The 14,289-nt window shown below is 41.9% G+C and overlaps 2 protein-coding genes across 4 annotated transcripts in view; one reads left to right on the top strand and one right to left on the bottom strand.

Moving 5' to 3' along the window:
* Positions 1 to 176, bottom strand: part of LOC119713748 (GON-4-like protein) — a 31,843-nt gene extending 31,667 nt beyond the window's left edge. Inside the window, exon 1 of one of the 2 annotated variants that reach the window (XM_038167742.2) lies at positions 69 to 176. The gene's annotated coding sequence lies outside the window, so the exon portion shown is untranslated. Of the gene's footprint in view, positions 1 to 2 lie in introns of both variants that reach the window. The other variant, XM_038167741.2, reaches the window with a different exon arrangement.
* SYT11 (synaptotagmin 11) lies at positions 154 to 13,905 on the top strand. Of its 2 annotated transcripts, none has more exons than XM_038167774.2 (4): positions 154 to 336; positions 4,814 to 5,637; positions 8,927 to 9,050; positions 10,871 to 13,905. In XM_038167774.2, exons 1-4 carry the CDS (start codon positions 303 to 305, stop codon positions 11,179 to 11,181), a joined length of 1,293 nt encoding a protein of 430 aa, XP_038023702.1. In that variant the 5' UTR covers positions 154 to 302; the 3' UTR covers positions 11,182 to 13,905. The 2 variants fall into 2 exon arrangements, with proteins under 2 accessions (XP_038023702.1, XP_038023703.1); XM_038167775.2 differs by having other exon boundaries at positions 8,927 to 9,047.
* The last annotated feature ends 384 nt before the right edge of the window (positions 13,906 to 14,289 follow it).

Here is a 14,289-nt window from a genome sequence, read left to right on the forward strand (position 1 = left end):
GCCTGCTGCCCGCGGCCCCGTCCCCGCCACCGCCCGCCCGGCTCGGCGCCCGGAGCGCCGCCACTTGCCGAGTCACCGCCGGGCGGCTCCGGGGCGGGGCGAGGCGGTGCGGGAGGGGAGGAGGTGGTGTTGAGGGGGGGGGGGGGGGAGGCGGTCCCGGGGCCGGGCGGGGCGTGCGCTGCATCGGGACCAGTCGGCAGCTCCTGCATCCCGGGCGAGGAGCATCCTCCGGGCGGGGGCCGGTACCGCGGCGCCTCCGCACCGGGTTCCGCATATTCGGTCACTCCGGCTTATCCCGGACCATGGCGGAGATCACCACCGTCCACCCCAGCTTCGGTGAGTGGGGCCGGGCCGCGCGGAGGGCCCCGCTCCTCCAATTCCACCCCCGAGCCCCCCCCCCCCCCCTTTCGCCAGTGCTGAGCCAGGCCCTGCCTGGTGCCACCGCCGCACCCCCCCCCCCCCCTCCCCCGCCGCCTCACAGCGACGGCCCCGTTGGCGGCCAACACCCCAACACCCACCGGCAGCCGGGGCTCGCCCCCGCCGCCGAGAGGATGCGAACGGAGCTGGAAGAGCCCCGCTGGGAAGAGCGGGAGCCCCGCGGCTCGACCCGGCCGCCGGTACCGCGATGCCTGGGCCCGGCCGCGCCCCAGCCTTTGTCTGCGCCTCCCCGCGGGCCGCCGGGGGCCGCGGGAGCGGCTGCGGGCCCGGCAAGGCGGTGCCCACCGGGGGAGGGGGGGGGGGGGCGGGGACGGTGTGGGGGGGTCCCCGAGGCGGGGGCGGCGGCAGCCTCCGGCCGAGCGAGGCCCCCCGGGGCTGCGAGGAAGGCGGCCGGCAGCCCTGCTAAATCATCGCCTGCCAGACGGCCCCGAAGTGGCCACGCGTGGGCCCCGCCGTGGCTGCGGGAGGTGTTCGCGGCCGGCTGGGCCGCCGGCAGCACCGTCTGCCCGCCTGCCTCCCCACGGCCCGCGAAGCTGCTCGTGCTGTCCCCGCAGGGCCTGGTGGTACGGCAGCTGGCGTGTGCGTCAGGTTGGTTTCTCCAGCCTGGCAAATTCAAATTGCTGCCTCTCTCTGTCCTCCAGCGATGGACTGACCTTCCCTTCCAGCCGTAAGGCCCAAGAGTTAAAGCACGGTCACTACATTTCCTTTAAATTCTAAAACGCTTTATAATAATAATCCATGCTATACCATTCATCTAATATGCGCATTTACCTTTTGCGTCTTTCCTGGAACCCGAGAGCCTCATACTGCTATAATTCAGCTGCTGGCCACCGGTGTCCATTAGGGTATAATCAGCAAACACCAGTATTAAAAAGAAGTTTTCAATGATTTTTCATTAATTGAAAACGTCGTTCCATATCCCAAAAAGTTAGTCTGTAGTTCAGTTATATCTTAGCATCACATCAGAACAAAGATCTCATCTACAAATTTTGAATAAAAAATGTTATTTTTAATAGAGGAGACAAAATAGGCTGCTGTGTTATTTAAAATGGGCATTCAAAACACTATTCTGTGCAGAACCTTCAAAAGCTACACTAAAGTATTTTTTTAGGTAGCTTTGTATCTGTGCAGCTTAAAACTATAAGGAATTAGGGAAACATTTCATGAATATATGGAAAGATTACATAAAGTAGGAGTCTTCAGCCATGAAAAGAGAGGTGCCAGAAGAAGCACAGAGCAAGTAGGGAGTGATTATTTCTTACTCTTTCTTTCAATACAAGAACAGGCATCAAACGAAGTGAGGTGAGGTAGACTCAAAATTAAAGCAGTTGATTTTTCAGGCCACATAACTAAGCTGAGGAACTCTGCCACGACGCATTGTAGGAGCCAAATTCAGGAGTTCAGACATTTTGATGGAAGACAAATCGCAGAGACTCAGCTGACGCTTCCTAGTGTGACTGCTGGTTGCTTCTTCTAAGGTTGTGTATCAGGAAATAAAGGTACAAGAGCTGATTCTTTCAGGACACACTAGAAACAAAACCCACAAAAAATGAGATCAGGACAAGAAAGGAGTTTCAGCACTTGTCTTTTTTTGCATATGCACTGAAGCTTTTTGTATCTGTATATGGCTGAATTGTACCGTATTCAAATTGGCTGTTAAAGACCAATTGCCTCATTTCAAGGAACATTAAATAACAAAATAAAGATATGCATATTACTGTTTAGTTAATGTTGTCAATACCTCTTGCTTTAGTTATTCCTGTCCCATGACTGTGCTTGGCAGTAGGGCCTAAGCCAGATTTATCTGTGGAGTTGGTCACCATGTGAACGATATCCAGCCTCAGTAAGGGAAGACTTCTATCTAATTAAACGTGATTCTCCTAATTCTGCAAAAAGGAGGCGTATTGTTACTTGAAAATCGCGGTTTTCCCTCAGTTTATCAGATAATCAGGTTATAGTCTGCTGGTCTTGTCCTCAGGACTAGTAACAGGAATGAAAAATCATGTAGAAAGAACAGAGAAGATAAAAAATGAAGATGCTCTCTGCAATTTCAAGTATGAGTTTGGAAGATTATTTTCTGTTGCTTAAGGTACAGAATGAAATTAAGAAAATCAGACAAGTTTATCTTTTGTACCGGCTGTTGCATTTAGCTATTGTCATGGCAATAATTTTTTTGTTTTCTATTCTACTGTGGAAACAATTTGCAAAACTTGTGAAGAAAAAGACAGGGTTAGATGGGTTTGTCTTCCACAAAAAATTTGCTTCAATAATTAGTAAAGCAATAACACAATAATAATAATACCAATACCGTAATTACCAAAGTAATACAGTAATATAAAAACATTGCTTTTAGTAACAAGTAAATTTTTAACCTTAAGATGTTTAGACTATACAGAAAGGTAAACACCTCAGAATCAGTGGCTTGTTTACTTTTTAGATTAATTTAATTTCTAACTCCTACTTATTCCTTCTCAGTTTAAGGGGGTCAAGGAAAGTCTTGCAGAAGGCATCTGTCCAGCAGAAGATATGAATGTTGCAAGAATTAAAAACCAATTTGAATACTGTGTGTAGGGAAGGAAGGGAGGTGCTTCAGAGAGGGAGCAGTTCTATGACAACTGCAGTAAAGGTGTTTGCAAAATGCCTTCTGTGCTGTGCACTACTGGAGGAGGAGTGTCTGGGCTCAGAGGCACCCTTCCTTTTCTCCCAGCTTATACTACCCACAGCTAGCATGCGAGCACCTCAATGCAATCATCCGCCTGTGTTGGTCTTCTTTTGATTAGCCGTGGAATAATCTGCTGCCCTGAAAGGAGGGATTGTCCCTGCAGTAATTGGGCCAGAAATCGTTCGGTATCAATAGCACGATGTCACCAGTAGGAGTGCTGATGAAGATAAGGTGCTGTGGTTGCTTGGTGGGTTTTGCCATCGCTGTGTGCGCTAGGCTCTTAATTTAACGTCTGGCCATTAGAAGAGAGAAATCGGGTTGCTGAGGCCCGTTTGAGCATCTCTGGTGCGTAGTCTCCACAGGCTGTCAGCCCCTCTGCAGTGTTTGGCCGTCCTTACTGTGAATTCCCTCCCTCTAATTTCTCCCTGTATTTCCCAGTGTTACAGTCTGTGTGTGGTGCTCTTCATCCCTTTGCTGTGGGGGGGGGTCTGAGAAGAGCCTAGCGCTGTCTTCCCACTAAGAAAGTGAAGACAGCAAAAAGATCTCTTCCTTTTCCTTCTCTTTTATGACTGAGCATACCCAGCTCTTTCAATCCATCCTCATCTTCCATCTGCTGACCATTCTCCATCCTCCATCTGCTCCAGCTCTAATTATCTTGGTGGCCCTTGACTAAACTTCTTGAATATGTCGATACAATGTACTGGAGAAATCAAAACTCCTGATTTCATTCTGTGTTTGGTAATACCTCCCCAAAGTCAAGTGTTATAAATAGAAAATAACTAGCATGGTTGCTAGAAATTAATGCAGTGCCTTTTTATCCTGGCCTGTCATTGCTGAAGAATCCAACTGACAAACTCTAGAAAATAACAAATAATCCTGAAATACAAATACAGAATATTCTGTCCATTGGTTTTGAACATTAGATTTTTCACATTAAAAGGAGTCTTGGTAACAGTGGGGTGGGAAGACTTCTGTCAGCAGCTGCCAGCTCATCAAAAGCTGAAAGAATGTGAATAGCAATACTGGGGTGAAAAAGCAGAGAAATGTTGAATGCAACACAGCAGAACAGCTAGAGAGCAACCTCAACTTTTGGGTAAGACCAATGCGACCACTACATTCGTGCATCACCCACTTTCCTAGAGGAGGCTGTGGAAATGGTCAGAATGAAAAGTGGGAGAAAAACGATCCAGCAGCGTGATACAAATCATCATCATGTTAGAGGGACATACGCACACTGTCCCTTTCTCTTACACAGCTCAGCTCAGGGTCATATTCACCCCCCACCAGAAAGAAAAAAAGTAAAAAAAAAAAAAGTAATCTATCCAAGGTTTAAATTGTTCATAATGGATAAGAACAGATCCAGCATTTTGTCTGTAGTTATCATTCCCTTCCTGTTGTTAAAATAGAACTGTGCAATGTTTTTAAACAGGGCACTACATAAAAAAGAGACCCTCCTGCTGGTAATAGGGGAGATTGTTTTTAGCAAGATCAGGAGATCAGCCGAGAGTAAAACTTAGGTCAGTAGGAGTGCAAAATGTCTCCCACACAGGCACACAGAAGTTACAGGAAGTCACTTTTTACTCTAGGAAGCTTTGATACAAAGGTTATTGAGTAGTATCCTATAGATTTTCTATCCAGATGCGCCAGCTCCTGTAGGGCTATGGCAAGCACAAAGGTACGAGCTATCTCCTCACTGCCTTGTCTTCCCTACAGATGTCTCTCCAGTTGTGGCAGGCCTCATTGGTGCTACTGTCCTTGTGGTTTCTGTCTCAGTAACAGTTTTTGTGTGGACATGCTGTCACCAGCAATCAGAAAAAAAGCACAAAACCCCACCATATAAGTTCATTCACATGTTGAAAGGCATCAGTATCTATCCGGAGACCTTGAGTAACAAGAAGAAAATTAACCGAATCCGGAGAGACAAGAACGGCACTCCTAAGGAGACTGGAAGGGGAAACATTTTGGTGGATGCTGCTGAATCTGGTTTAATAGGGTCTGATAAAGCTTCAGATGGGCCAAATGCAGCTCCCCACATTGATCAGCTTCCAATAAAAGTAGATTATGGAGATGAACTAAGTCCAGATCAAAGCCTCACCCCGGGAGGAAGTAAAACTTCCTCCCCGTCTTCTCCAGGGGATGATGTCATGTTGGGAGAACTGACTTTCTCAGTGGACTACAACTTTCCCAAAAAAGCACTGGTAGTTACCATTCAGGAGGCTCATGGGCTACCAGTTATGGATGAACACACTCAGAGCTCTGACCCGTACATCAAGATGACAATTCTTCCAGACAAAAGGCATCGAGTGAAGACTCGTGTCCTTCGCAAGACGCTGGACCCAGTCTTTGACGAAACCTTCACCTTCTACGGGATCCCCTACAGCCAGCTCCAGGATTTGGTGCTTCACTTCCTGGTGTTGAGCTTTGATCGCTTTTCTCGAGATGATGTGATTGGAGAAGTCATGGTGCCTCTTGCGGGAGTGGATCCCAGCACTGGGAAGGTTCAGCTGACCAGGGAGATTCTCAAAAGGAACATACAAGTAAGTGACTTCATGTGGTGTGACTTGAGACTGCTTGCATTATATTTGATTCCAGTTCTTTTGATTCGGGAGCCTCTGTGATCTAGTGAGCAGAAATTCTTAGGCATGAAACCCATTTTTCCACAGATGCATATTATTTTAATAATATATGGCTGTGCTCTTTTAGTTTGGCGGTTCTTTGCTGTGTGGTTATGGAGGTTTGATAATGCATAGACATTCCAGAGGCATGCAAATGAGGAATGTTACAATCAACGATGCTAAGAAAAAAGCATCCCCATCTGCAAATAAAGAGCTCATGTGAGAAAGGGACATTTGTTGGTGGCCTGCCTTCTTTCACAGACTGTGTGTGTGGGGGACGGCTAGAGAGATGGGTGCTATGAATAAGTTTTATTGCAGATTCTGAGTAACTATATCCTGCTCTGCAAAGACAAATCTCACTTAAAGAGGGATTCATCTGACCATTTTAGACACCTACATTTGTAATTGTCTGCATCCAAATTTGTTACTATAGGCTGTAAGTCAGTAGAAGAACATCAGCATAGTCATCAGACTTTGACGTATGATTCTTCCTGGCCTGGAGTAGACATCTAAAACAGCTCAGATAAATCCCACCCTAAATGACCCTCTTTTTGTCACCACTTGCGGATGAAGTGTGTCTAAGCTGGTTTTGTCAAATGTAGACGTCTAAAATCCAGGTGAAATGAATCCTGTTCTCAGTGTCTCGTGCTGTAAACTAGAAAGATAAACAATCCATATAAAATTATGGCTTACGTTAATGAAGATGTCTTCCGTCCTCAGGAAATAGAATCTCCGCAGCAGAGGTGCTGCAGCCTCTGAGCAGCCTTGCAGCCTTCTCTGGCCCCGCTCCAACAGCCCCACATCTGCCTTGTGTTGGGGACCCAGAGCTGGACGCGGCACTTCAGGGGTGATCTTGGTGAGAGCAGGGCAGAGGAGGACGCCCCCCTTCCTCGCCCTGCTGCTCTACCACATTTGGTGCTGCCCAGGGTGCAGTCGGCTTTCTGGGTTGCGAGGGCGTGCTGCCAGTTTGCAGCGCCTTTTACATCCAACAGCACCCCAGGTCCTCCTCTGCTATAGGGGGTGGTACTTAGGTGTTTTTTGTTTGGTTTGCTTTTTTGCTTACTTTATTTTTGCTGCCTGTCCTCCAGGTTCAATAGCAAATGTCATTTGGGGTCACTTATTGCCAAAGCATGCTGAAAATTGTTGCTGAGCTCTATAAAACACATCATGCCTTAGAGCAACAGTATTTTACTTGAAGTTTTCTTCTATTTTATGTAGCATTATTATTTTTTTTTTTAATTTTTATTATTTTTGTAAAGTTATTTAAAGGAGACTTTGTCAGCACCTCAAAACAAACCAAAAGAATCACAATAAGAATGGAGTTCTGGTGTTTGCTTTTCTAAAATTCTTGGGATGCTTTACATTCTGATAAAACAAGTAACTGGTTTAGGTTCTTTTATTGTATTCTTTTTGATGCATTGACTATATCTGCTAGAATTTCTAGAAGTAATAGATTAAAAATAGAGGAAAAGATCATGCTAAATAAAAATGGATTTAATCAAGGATGCAAATTATTTAACGTTTCTTAGTAATTAAAGATAGATTTACCTTGGTGTTGGGTGCGCATTGAAAATCTGCATAGTTTCAGAGTGTCAAAACAGCTGTTACTGAACATAATTTTCAGTGTTACAGGAAATTTGAAAATCTGGAATATTGCATTGCTTTTAAAACCCAGTAAATTATTGCACTTACCCAAGCCAGCAAAGATGCACATCGAAATGAACATTCCCAATAATTTCTGACAGATCATCTAATGCAAATCACATGGAAATTAAATTAGTTTAGAACAAAAGATCCCCAAAATGCTGACAACATACACCACCAAGGCTACACACATTGTTTTCCCTTCCTCAAAAGATGAAAAAAAATGTTATCATAAAACTTTTACTATCACATTTTCCTTCTTCATGCAGATAACAAGCCTTTTGAGAAGCACCAGACCAAACAACTGCACTAGATAACCAGGGTCATTTTCTATATAAGTAGCTGGCAACAGTATGAGAAGGTTATTAAATATTGCTCCCTTCCTAAAAGGGACGGAAAAAGATACTCCCTTTGTCCATTGTATTCTGGAAGCCAAAATTCTTAATATTTCCTCCTGGGCCAGGAAATCACGTTAGCAATATACTGTATGAAGTTGTGTGTACTCACATCCCATAATTTTGCATACGCAGCAATGGCTGCCGTTCCTTACTTTTGAAAAATTTGGCTTCAGAGTAAACCCATGGGAACTACTGAAATAAAGCAATGCCACCCCAGTTAGAACGAACGTTTTCTTTGTTTAAGTTTACAAACACAGTTTTCTCCAACTAATCGCAGCAAGAGCATTTGAAAAACATTGTCCTCCTAGGTGATCACCAGAGCACAGCTCACATTTATTGTAGTGATTTTCCTGGTGGAAGTCAGGAGAATTCTTCCATTTGTACTGTACTGCGGGGCTAAAAGTACAAGGCAGTGATGGGGACACTGCAAGATGCCAAGTCAGAGCTTTGAGCATGCAACTGTCCAAGTTGTTGCAGTGGCTCTGCCATCAGTGCTGTTACTGACACCATGCAATCTCATACCCATACTACTTTCCTCAATTGCAAGTAAACGTAATCTAAATAAACTTAATCTAAATTAGTGTCATCTCAAGGAAAGTTAATGAATACCATCTGGAAAACAAAACTAATAATCTTAATAATGTTACTCTTTGAAAGGTTGTACAGAAAGTTTAATGGAATAGTTTTTTTTCTTTTATCTTCATCCTTTACCTTGGCAGACTCGATTGATGCTGAAACTTTCAAAGTATGCTTACAGAACTTCAGCTGTTCTCCAATCTAAGCTACACCAAAAGTCAATGTACTTTAAGCTGCTAAAACTAAAACCCACAGCTGTTTCCAGAAGCACACCTCAGATTGTAGCCAGAGCTGCTCTTTTCTCTAAGTATGCCCACCAGGTTTACCCTTAGGAAAACAGAATTCAAGGGAAAAAGCTGTAGCAATGTTTACTTTGCTCAGCAAGCACAGGGTGCAAAGCACAGGATGATTTTTACCTTATGCAACTTCATCTCCTTCTATAGTATTCATGTGGCTAAGGCTAAGAATGTAAGTAAATAGACTGCACCTAATTTTCCAAATTCTTAGGCATTTAGTGTAGGGAAAGAATTCTGGTGACCTCCAACATTTGCCCATATTTATAAGACCATTTTGTTGCTGTTTCTTTTTCACAGAAATGCATTAGCAGAGGAGAGCTGCAAGTCTCACTGTCTTATCAACCTGTGGCGCAGCGAATGACTGTTGTGGTGCTGAAAGCCAGACATTTGCCAAAGATGGATATCACTGGCCTCTCAGGTAGAAGCTATTTACTCCAGCTCTAAATGTGTTTGCACTCTGTTTCACAGAGTCACACAAGGACATGCAGAGGGCAATTCATAGGTTGACTGATGTATTGGACACCCTTACACAGTTTGGGGGTGCTATAACAAAATGTCACATTGTTGTTTGTAACATGAAAGAACTCTTAAGTATAGCAAAATAGAAGCTGGGTCAGGGGGAGAAGGGAAAGAGAATATATTTTACAAACAGAGCACGGTAGCTGCTGATTGTTGGATGGGAATTGTATTGCAGAAGAAAAATGCTGTGCTTTCCGATAAGTAACAATCCGTGAGAGAAGAGTCTATCTGACTAGAAGTGATTTTTTTCTAGTCACTGGAAAAGTCACTAGATGTTCAGTTCACTTTCAGATCTTTTTACCTGTCTTATCTGAACATCTTTTGATGGACTGCTTTTTCTCCAATTCTTTGTAAGGGTGATGGATCAGTCTAAGTGACTGAACAGATCAACAGAGGGTTATACAAACAAGACCAAATCTTTCCTAATGTGTTACTAACAGTTGCATCTTTCTGGCACCATCTAGTTTCATGCAGGTAGCATTTTCTGAATCCAATCAAACCTCTGTGCCTCCATGCTGCCATCAGGCATCATTTCCCTTACCATCATTATGTCCACTAGGAGCTGCACATCCCTCAAATCCTGCCCCTGACAGAAGAGGGTAGAAGAGGATGGGAGTAAAAGAGTAGGAGATAGATTTGGAATGATCTGTGACATTAAAAACATTTCTGTTTGGTTGTTTGTTTGGAAATTCTGCTGTGTGAAGAGAAGAGCAGCTGTTGTGGCGTTCCTATTCTGCAGTCACAGCTTCTCAGATTCTTGAATCCCCCTAGCAAAGGTTTCTTTCAGAATTATGGGAAAATGATTGGAATCAACTTGAGACGCAGTTATTACCTGACTGATACCAAATGTAGTTCTGTTTCTGCAGCTTTTTGAGGTGCACAGAAAAAAGAATGGAGACTAGCTTTAATTCTCTATTGTAGGTCTTAACTTTTTCTCAAAAAAATAAGCTTCCCATGTATGATCTCCAAATACAGGATACATTTTTTAGTAACTGTTCTCATACCTGCTCTCACAAGGCTATCACCATTTCCTTATATGATCTTTTTATATTTTTACATATATTTTTTTCTGAGTGAGATCTTTGTTTCAGTTTTAAGAAGTGAAAATTAATTTTGTGAGCTGGGCAAGTGCCTTCCAGCTTCAAAACTTGCACTACGTGTGAAAAAGGTATCTTAATTTTAATCCTAAACAAACATCTGCATAAAGAGCAAGCTGACTGATAAAATAATGAGGCTGGTAGAAAAATGAAGGCATTATTTTCAACTTTTATTGGTTTTAATACCTTCCACTACAAGTGTTTTCCATCCACAAAATCTTAAAACCATTTTGACACTTTGTGGGACTATTTCCTGAACTTGGGTAAAAATATTTTTTTGTTATAGCTGACATTAAAAAATGAAGGGTTTGACCACTTGGACACTGACCTCACCAAAAAGCTACCTGTTTGGTAATTCTAGGCTTAATTACCACAATTTACATGCAATTTCCTTCCCCCAGTTTCCCATACAGTGCTGAAACTTGTAAAGAACATCAAGTGGTAACTTCAAGCTGGTTGCCCTGCAATGAAAAAATGTGCTAACAATACTCCCTTACTGCGGGAGGTGAAGTGACTTGCACAATTAACTTGTAGCTGGCTCAAGTTGAACAAGCTAAACCATATCCATTACCTCAAAGAGCATTACTGGACTGTGTTATTAGTTTGTTTCTCTCTTCTCTGGCAGATCCCTATGTTAAGGTGAACGTTTATTATGGAAGAAAGCGTATAGCAAAAAAGAAGACTCACGTGAAGAAGTGCACTTTGAATCCTGTCTTCAATGAATCCTTCATTTATGACATCCCTGTCGATCTCCTTCCTGACATCAGCATTGAATTTCTAGTTATTGATTTTGACCGTACCACAAAAAATGAAGTGGTGGGACGGCTGATTTTGGGAGCACACAGCATCACCGCAGCTGGTGTGGAACACTGGCGAGAGGTGTGTGAGAATCCTAGAAAGCCAGTGGCCAAATGGCACAGCCTGAGCGAATACTAGCAGAGGTTGCGGCAGCAACTGACTCATAGAACAGACTTAAACTTCGTTTTAGCTGTAGAACTAAACTTTTGTGAGCAGCAGCAGCTGATCGGTTCTCTAGTGATGTGATTTTGCAGGGCACTAAAATTCTAAAGAGCATTAAATTAAAAAAAAAAATACCACAAATATATATAACAGTGTAATCACGCTATTGCATGCCTAATACAAACTGAAATTAGTATAACTACCAATATCAAGTTGCAGATTTTAATACAATTATCTGTCACTATGGAAGTTGTGTTTGTGCCGAACTGTCTTTGCTGGTATTCACCAAAATTGGCCTGTCTTTTTTAGGCTTCTCCCAAAGTTTCTGAATTCTGCTGTTTAACCTCTAGTTTCTTGTTAGTTTGCCTGCCCATTGATTCTTGCAGTTCTCTTCTTTACTGGTTTGGGAGTACCAACTGCATTTTCATATAAAGGTGGTTTTGAATTCTGCACTAATGCAAAAGGAAAATACAGGGGAAAATGGCACTTTCCTTCAGAGAAAAAAATAATTATCAGGTATTAAAATACTTACATTGTGATATACTTGCTATGGAGCTGTAAGGCTACATCAAAGGTTTGCATCTAAAATTCAGACACCAACAAACTGATCACTTTGCATTTGCCACATGGAAATTAGCACAGACGTGATCTTACAGATTATCAGAATTGGAGGAACTCCACTATATTACATTTTATTTTACCCTGTCTGTGCATGAAGGGCCTGAGAGAAACAAAAACTGGCATCATTGATTCTTAAGGAAACTCTTGCTGATTATTTTAAACATAAAATCTGAAATTCTACATGATTGGTAAGTTCTGTTGTAATGGCGTAACACTGAGATCAGAAAATAGCTTGTGGAAAAGAGCTTTAAAGTGAAAACTTCACCAACCTTCTCTTAAATTCATATCTGAGTGAATTTGCATTACATATGACAGCTCTCAAAAAAAATAACTTAGGGCAAAGTCTGTCACTACAGAACAAAGTCTTCAAGAAGTTAATTTTTAGGATTTCAAAGCAGCTTGAGTTAGCTCTTAAACTGTGAATATGACTTAGAACATGCTTACTATCGCCTCCTCTGAAATGTAAAAAAATGTTACTTGATAAATACAACCTGCAGCACTTCAGGCTATTAACCCTGAATAGTCAGTAGTTTTGAACAGAAGTTCATAAAGTTCCAGAAATATGAGTGAAGTTTGGAAAGAGCTGCATTAGATCTCACTGTAAACACACTAGCCTGACATTTTTTTTTTAATATCAGATTAATATCTGGGCAAGTGACATGATTTGGCTTCTTACTGCATTCAAGCCAGGAAAGGATGATAATTGGCAGCAAATAATGAATTGTAAACATTGCTGGTAAGCTGAGTGTAAATATTCATAACAAGCTGTAGAAATTCAAATTATTTCTGAAGTCTCCAGTGGAAATATAAAGCAGAACTGAGCTTGCGAAGAGGCATGTAGAAGACTCCAGATTTTCAGTATTCATTTAGTTGCATCCAGGCAGCCAGTCTGTTCTGTGCCCTGTGGAATGTAAATAATGTACCATAATTCAAAAAAAAAAAAAAAAAAAAAAAAAAAAAAAAAAAAAAAGATAATTTAACTCATTTACAGGTCTTGACTACTGAATTTTAGAGCCCTCTTGGAAAAATGATCCTTTCCACCTTCTTACTTGTGAAAGTAGAATAATGGAGCAAGTCTTAGTTTTCTTTCCAACCAAAATGTAAAGCAACCGCTGCTGGGATGGCTCTTCATGTGAACAGTTAGCACTTTGTTAGTTGCCAATACTTTGCATTCCTTCCTTAGAAATTATTTTTGGAAAGCTGAATTTTCTCACTCATAACGAGTTACTCATAGAAACTTCCTTCTAGACAGTGTCTTTTAGCAACAGAAGTTGCATTGAATCTGAAGCTCTCTATTTGTCACTCTTGCATGGCAGATGGAAGCGTGAACTTTTGTTAGTGATTAATTGATCTTGATCACAAGGATTTTTGCCTGAGGTTATAGTAGATTTTATCTTTGTCTTAAATGCTTTCTAGCTCATGGTCTATTGGTGGCTTACAGCCACAAAGGACAATTCTCCTTTGGAAACTGGTGTAGATCTATTTAACGCCTCATTTTTGCACTAAGCAATTGTGTTGCTGAAGTTTAGGAACTTTTCCTCAGAACTGTGCTTTCCAATGCCGCTCCGAACACCTGAATAGAACACACTAACAAACAAACAAAAAAAAGTTCCCTTTTTTCCTTCAGTGTGAAAAGCATGCTTAAGCCTAGATGATCTGTATAAGATTCTTTTAGCTGAAAACGAAAGATGAACTTCTTTGTCAAGGAAACATGCTCAGGGTGAATAGACGTAGGCGATCGGGCAGGTAGAAGTAGCTCCAACACTTCTGGAATAATAGGAAACTGAAGATGTGCAGATATATATATTTTTAAAACGTAAAATAGACAGTAAGTGACAGTGGACTCACTGTAAAATCTCCCAGATGTGGTTATTCTTTACCTTGTGTCTTCTATTGTAAAATTAACTTGGACAGTTACAACTTTGTGTGAAAAAAAAAAAAGAAAAAAAGTCAAAAAACCTAACTCAACATGTGTGAAACTGCATAATGCTATAAGCTACTTGACATTATGTAATGCTATCTTGTATGTTGAATTTGTTAACGCACATTGAGCGTACAAATAAAAATTAAATCACTTTATCTGCTGGATGTGCCCTGTTTGACTGTAGGCAACACGTGCATAACTGTACTGAACACGAAGAACATTTTTAGAAGCATGCATTTCTGCTCTGTCAGTTCACAGGAAAAGCATACATAAAATCTTCCTCAAAGAAATAAAGAGATAACAAAACCCAGGCAATGTAAGCATAAAAATTAATTAAATGTTAGCATATACAAAAACTATAATCCACACACCTTAGTACATGGGCATAATTTAACATGAATGGATGTTTATTAGCTGGCTAACTTGAACCTAAGTAAAATAAATATATAAATAAATATCAATGAGCAGAAAAAGATGCAAATTGAATTTTATATTTCTAATCTAGACACATTCCTGGATTCCAAGGCAAAACTGAATTC

Source organism: Anas platyrhynchos, chromosome 26 (genome assembly GCF_047663525.1).
Source record: "Anas platyrhynchos isolate ZD024472 breed Pekin duck chromosome 26, IASCAAS_PekinDuck_T2T, whole genome shotgun sequence".
In the NCBI taxonomy this organism is placed as follows: Eukaryota; Metazoa; Chordata; class Aves; order Anseriformes; family Anatidae; genus Anas; species Anas platyrhynchos.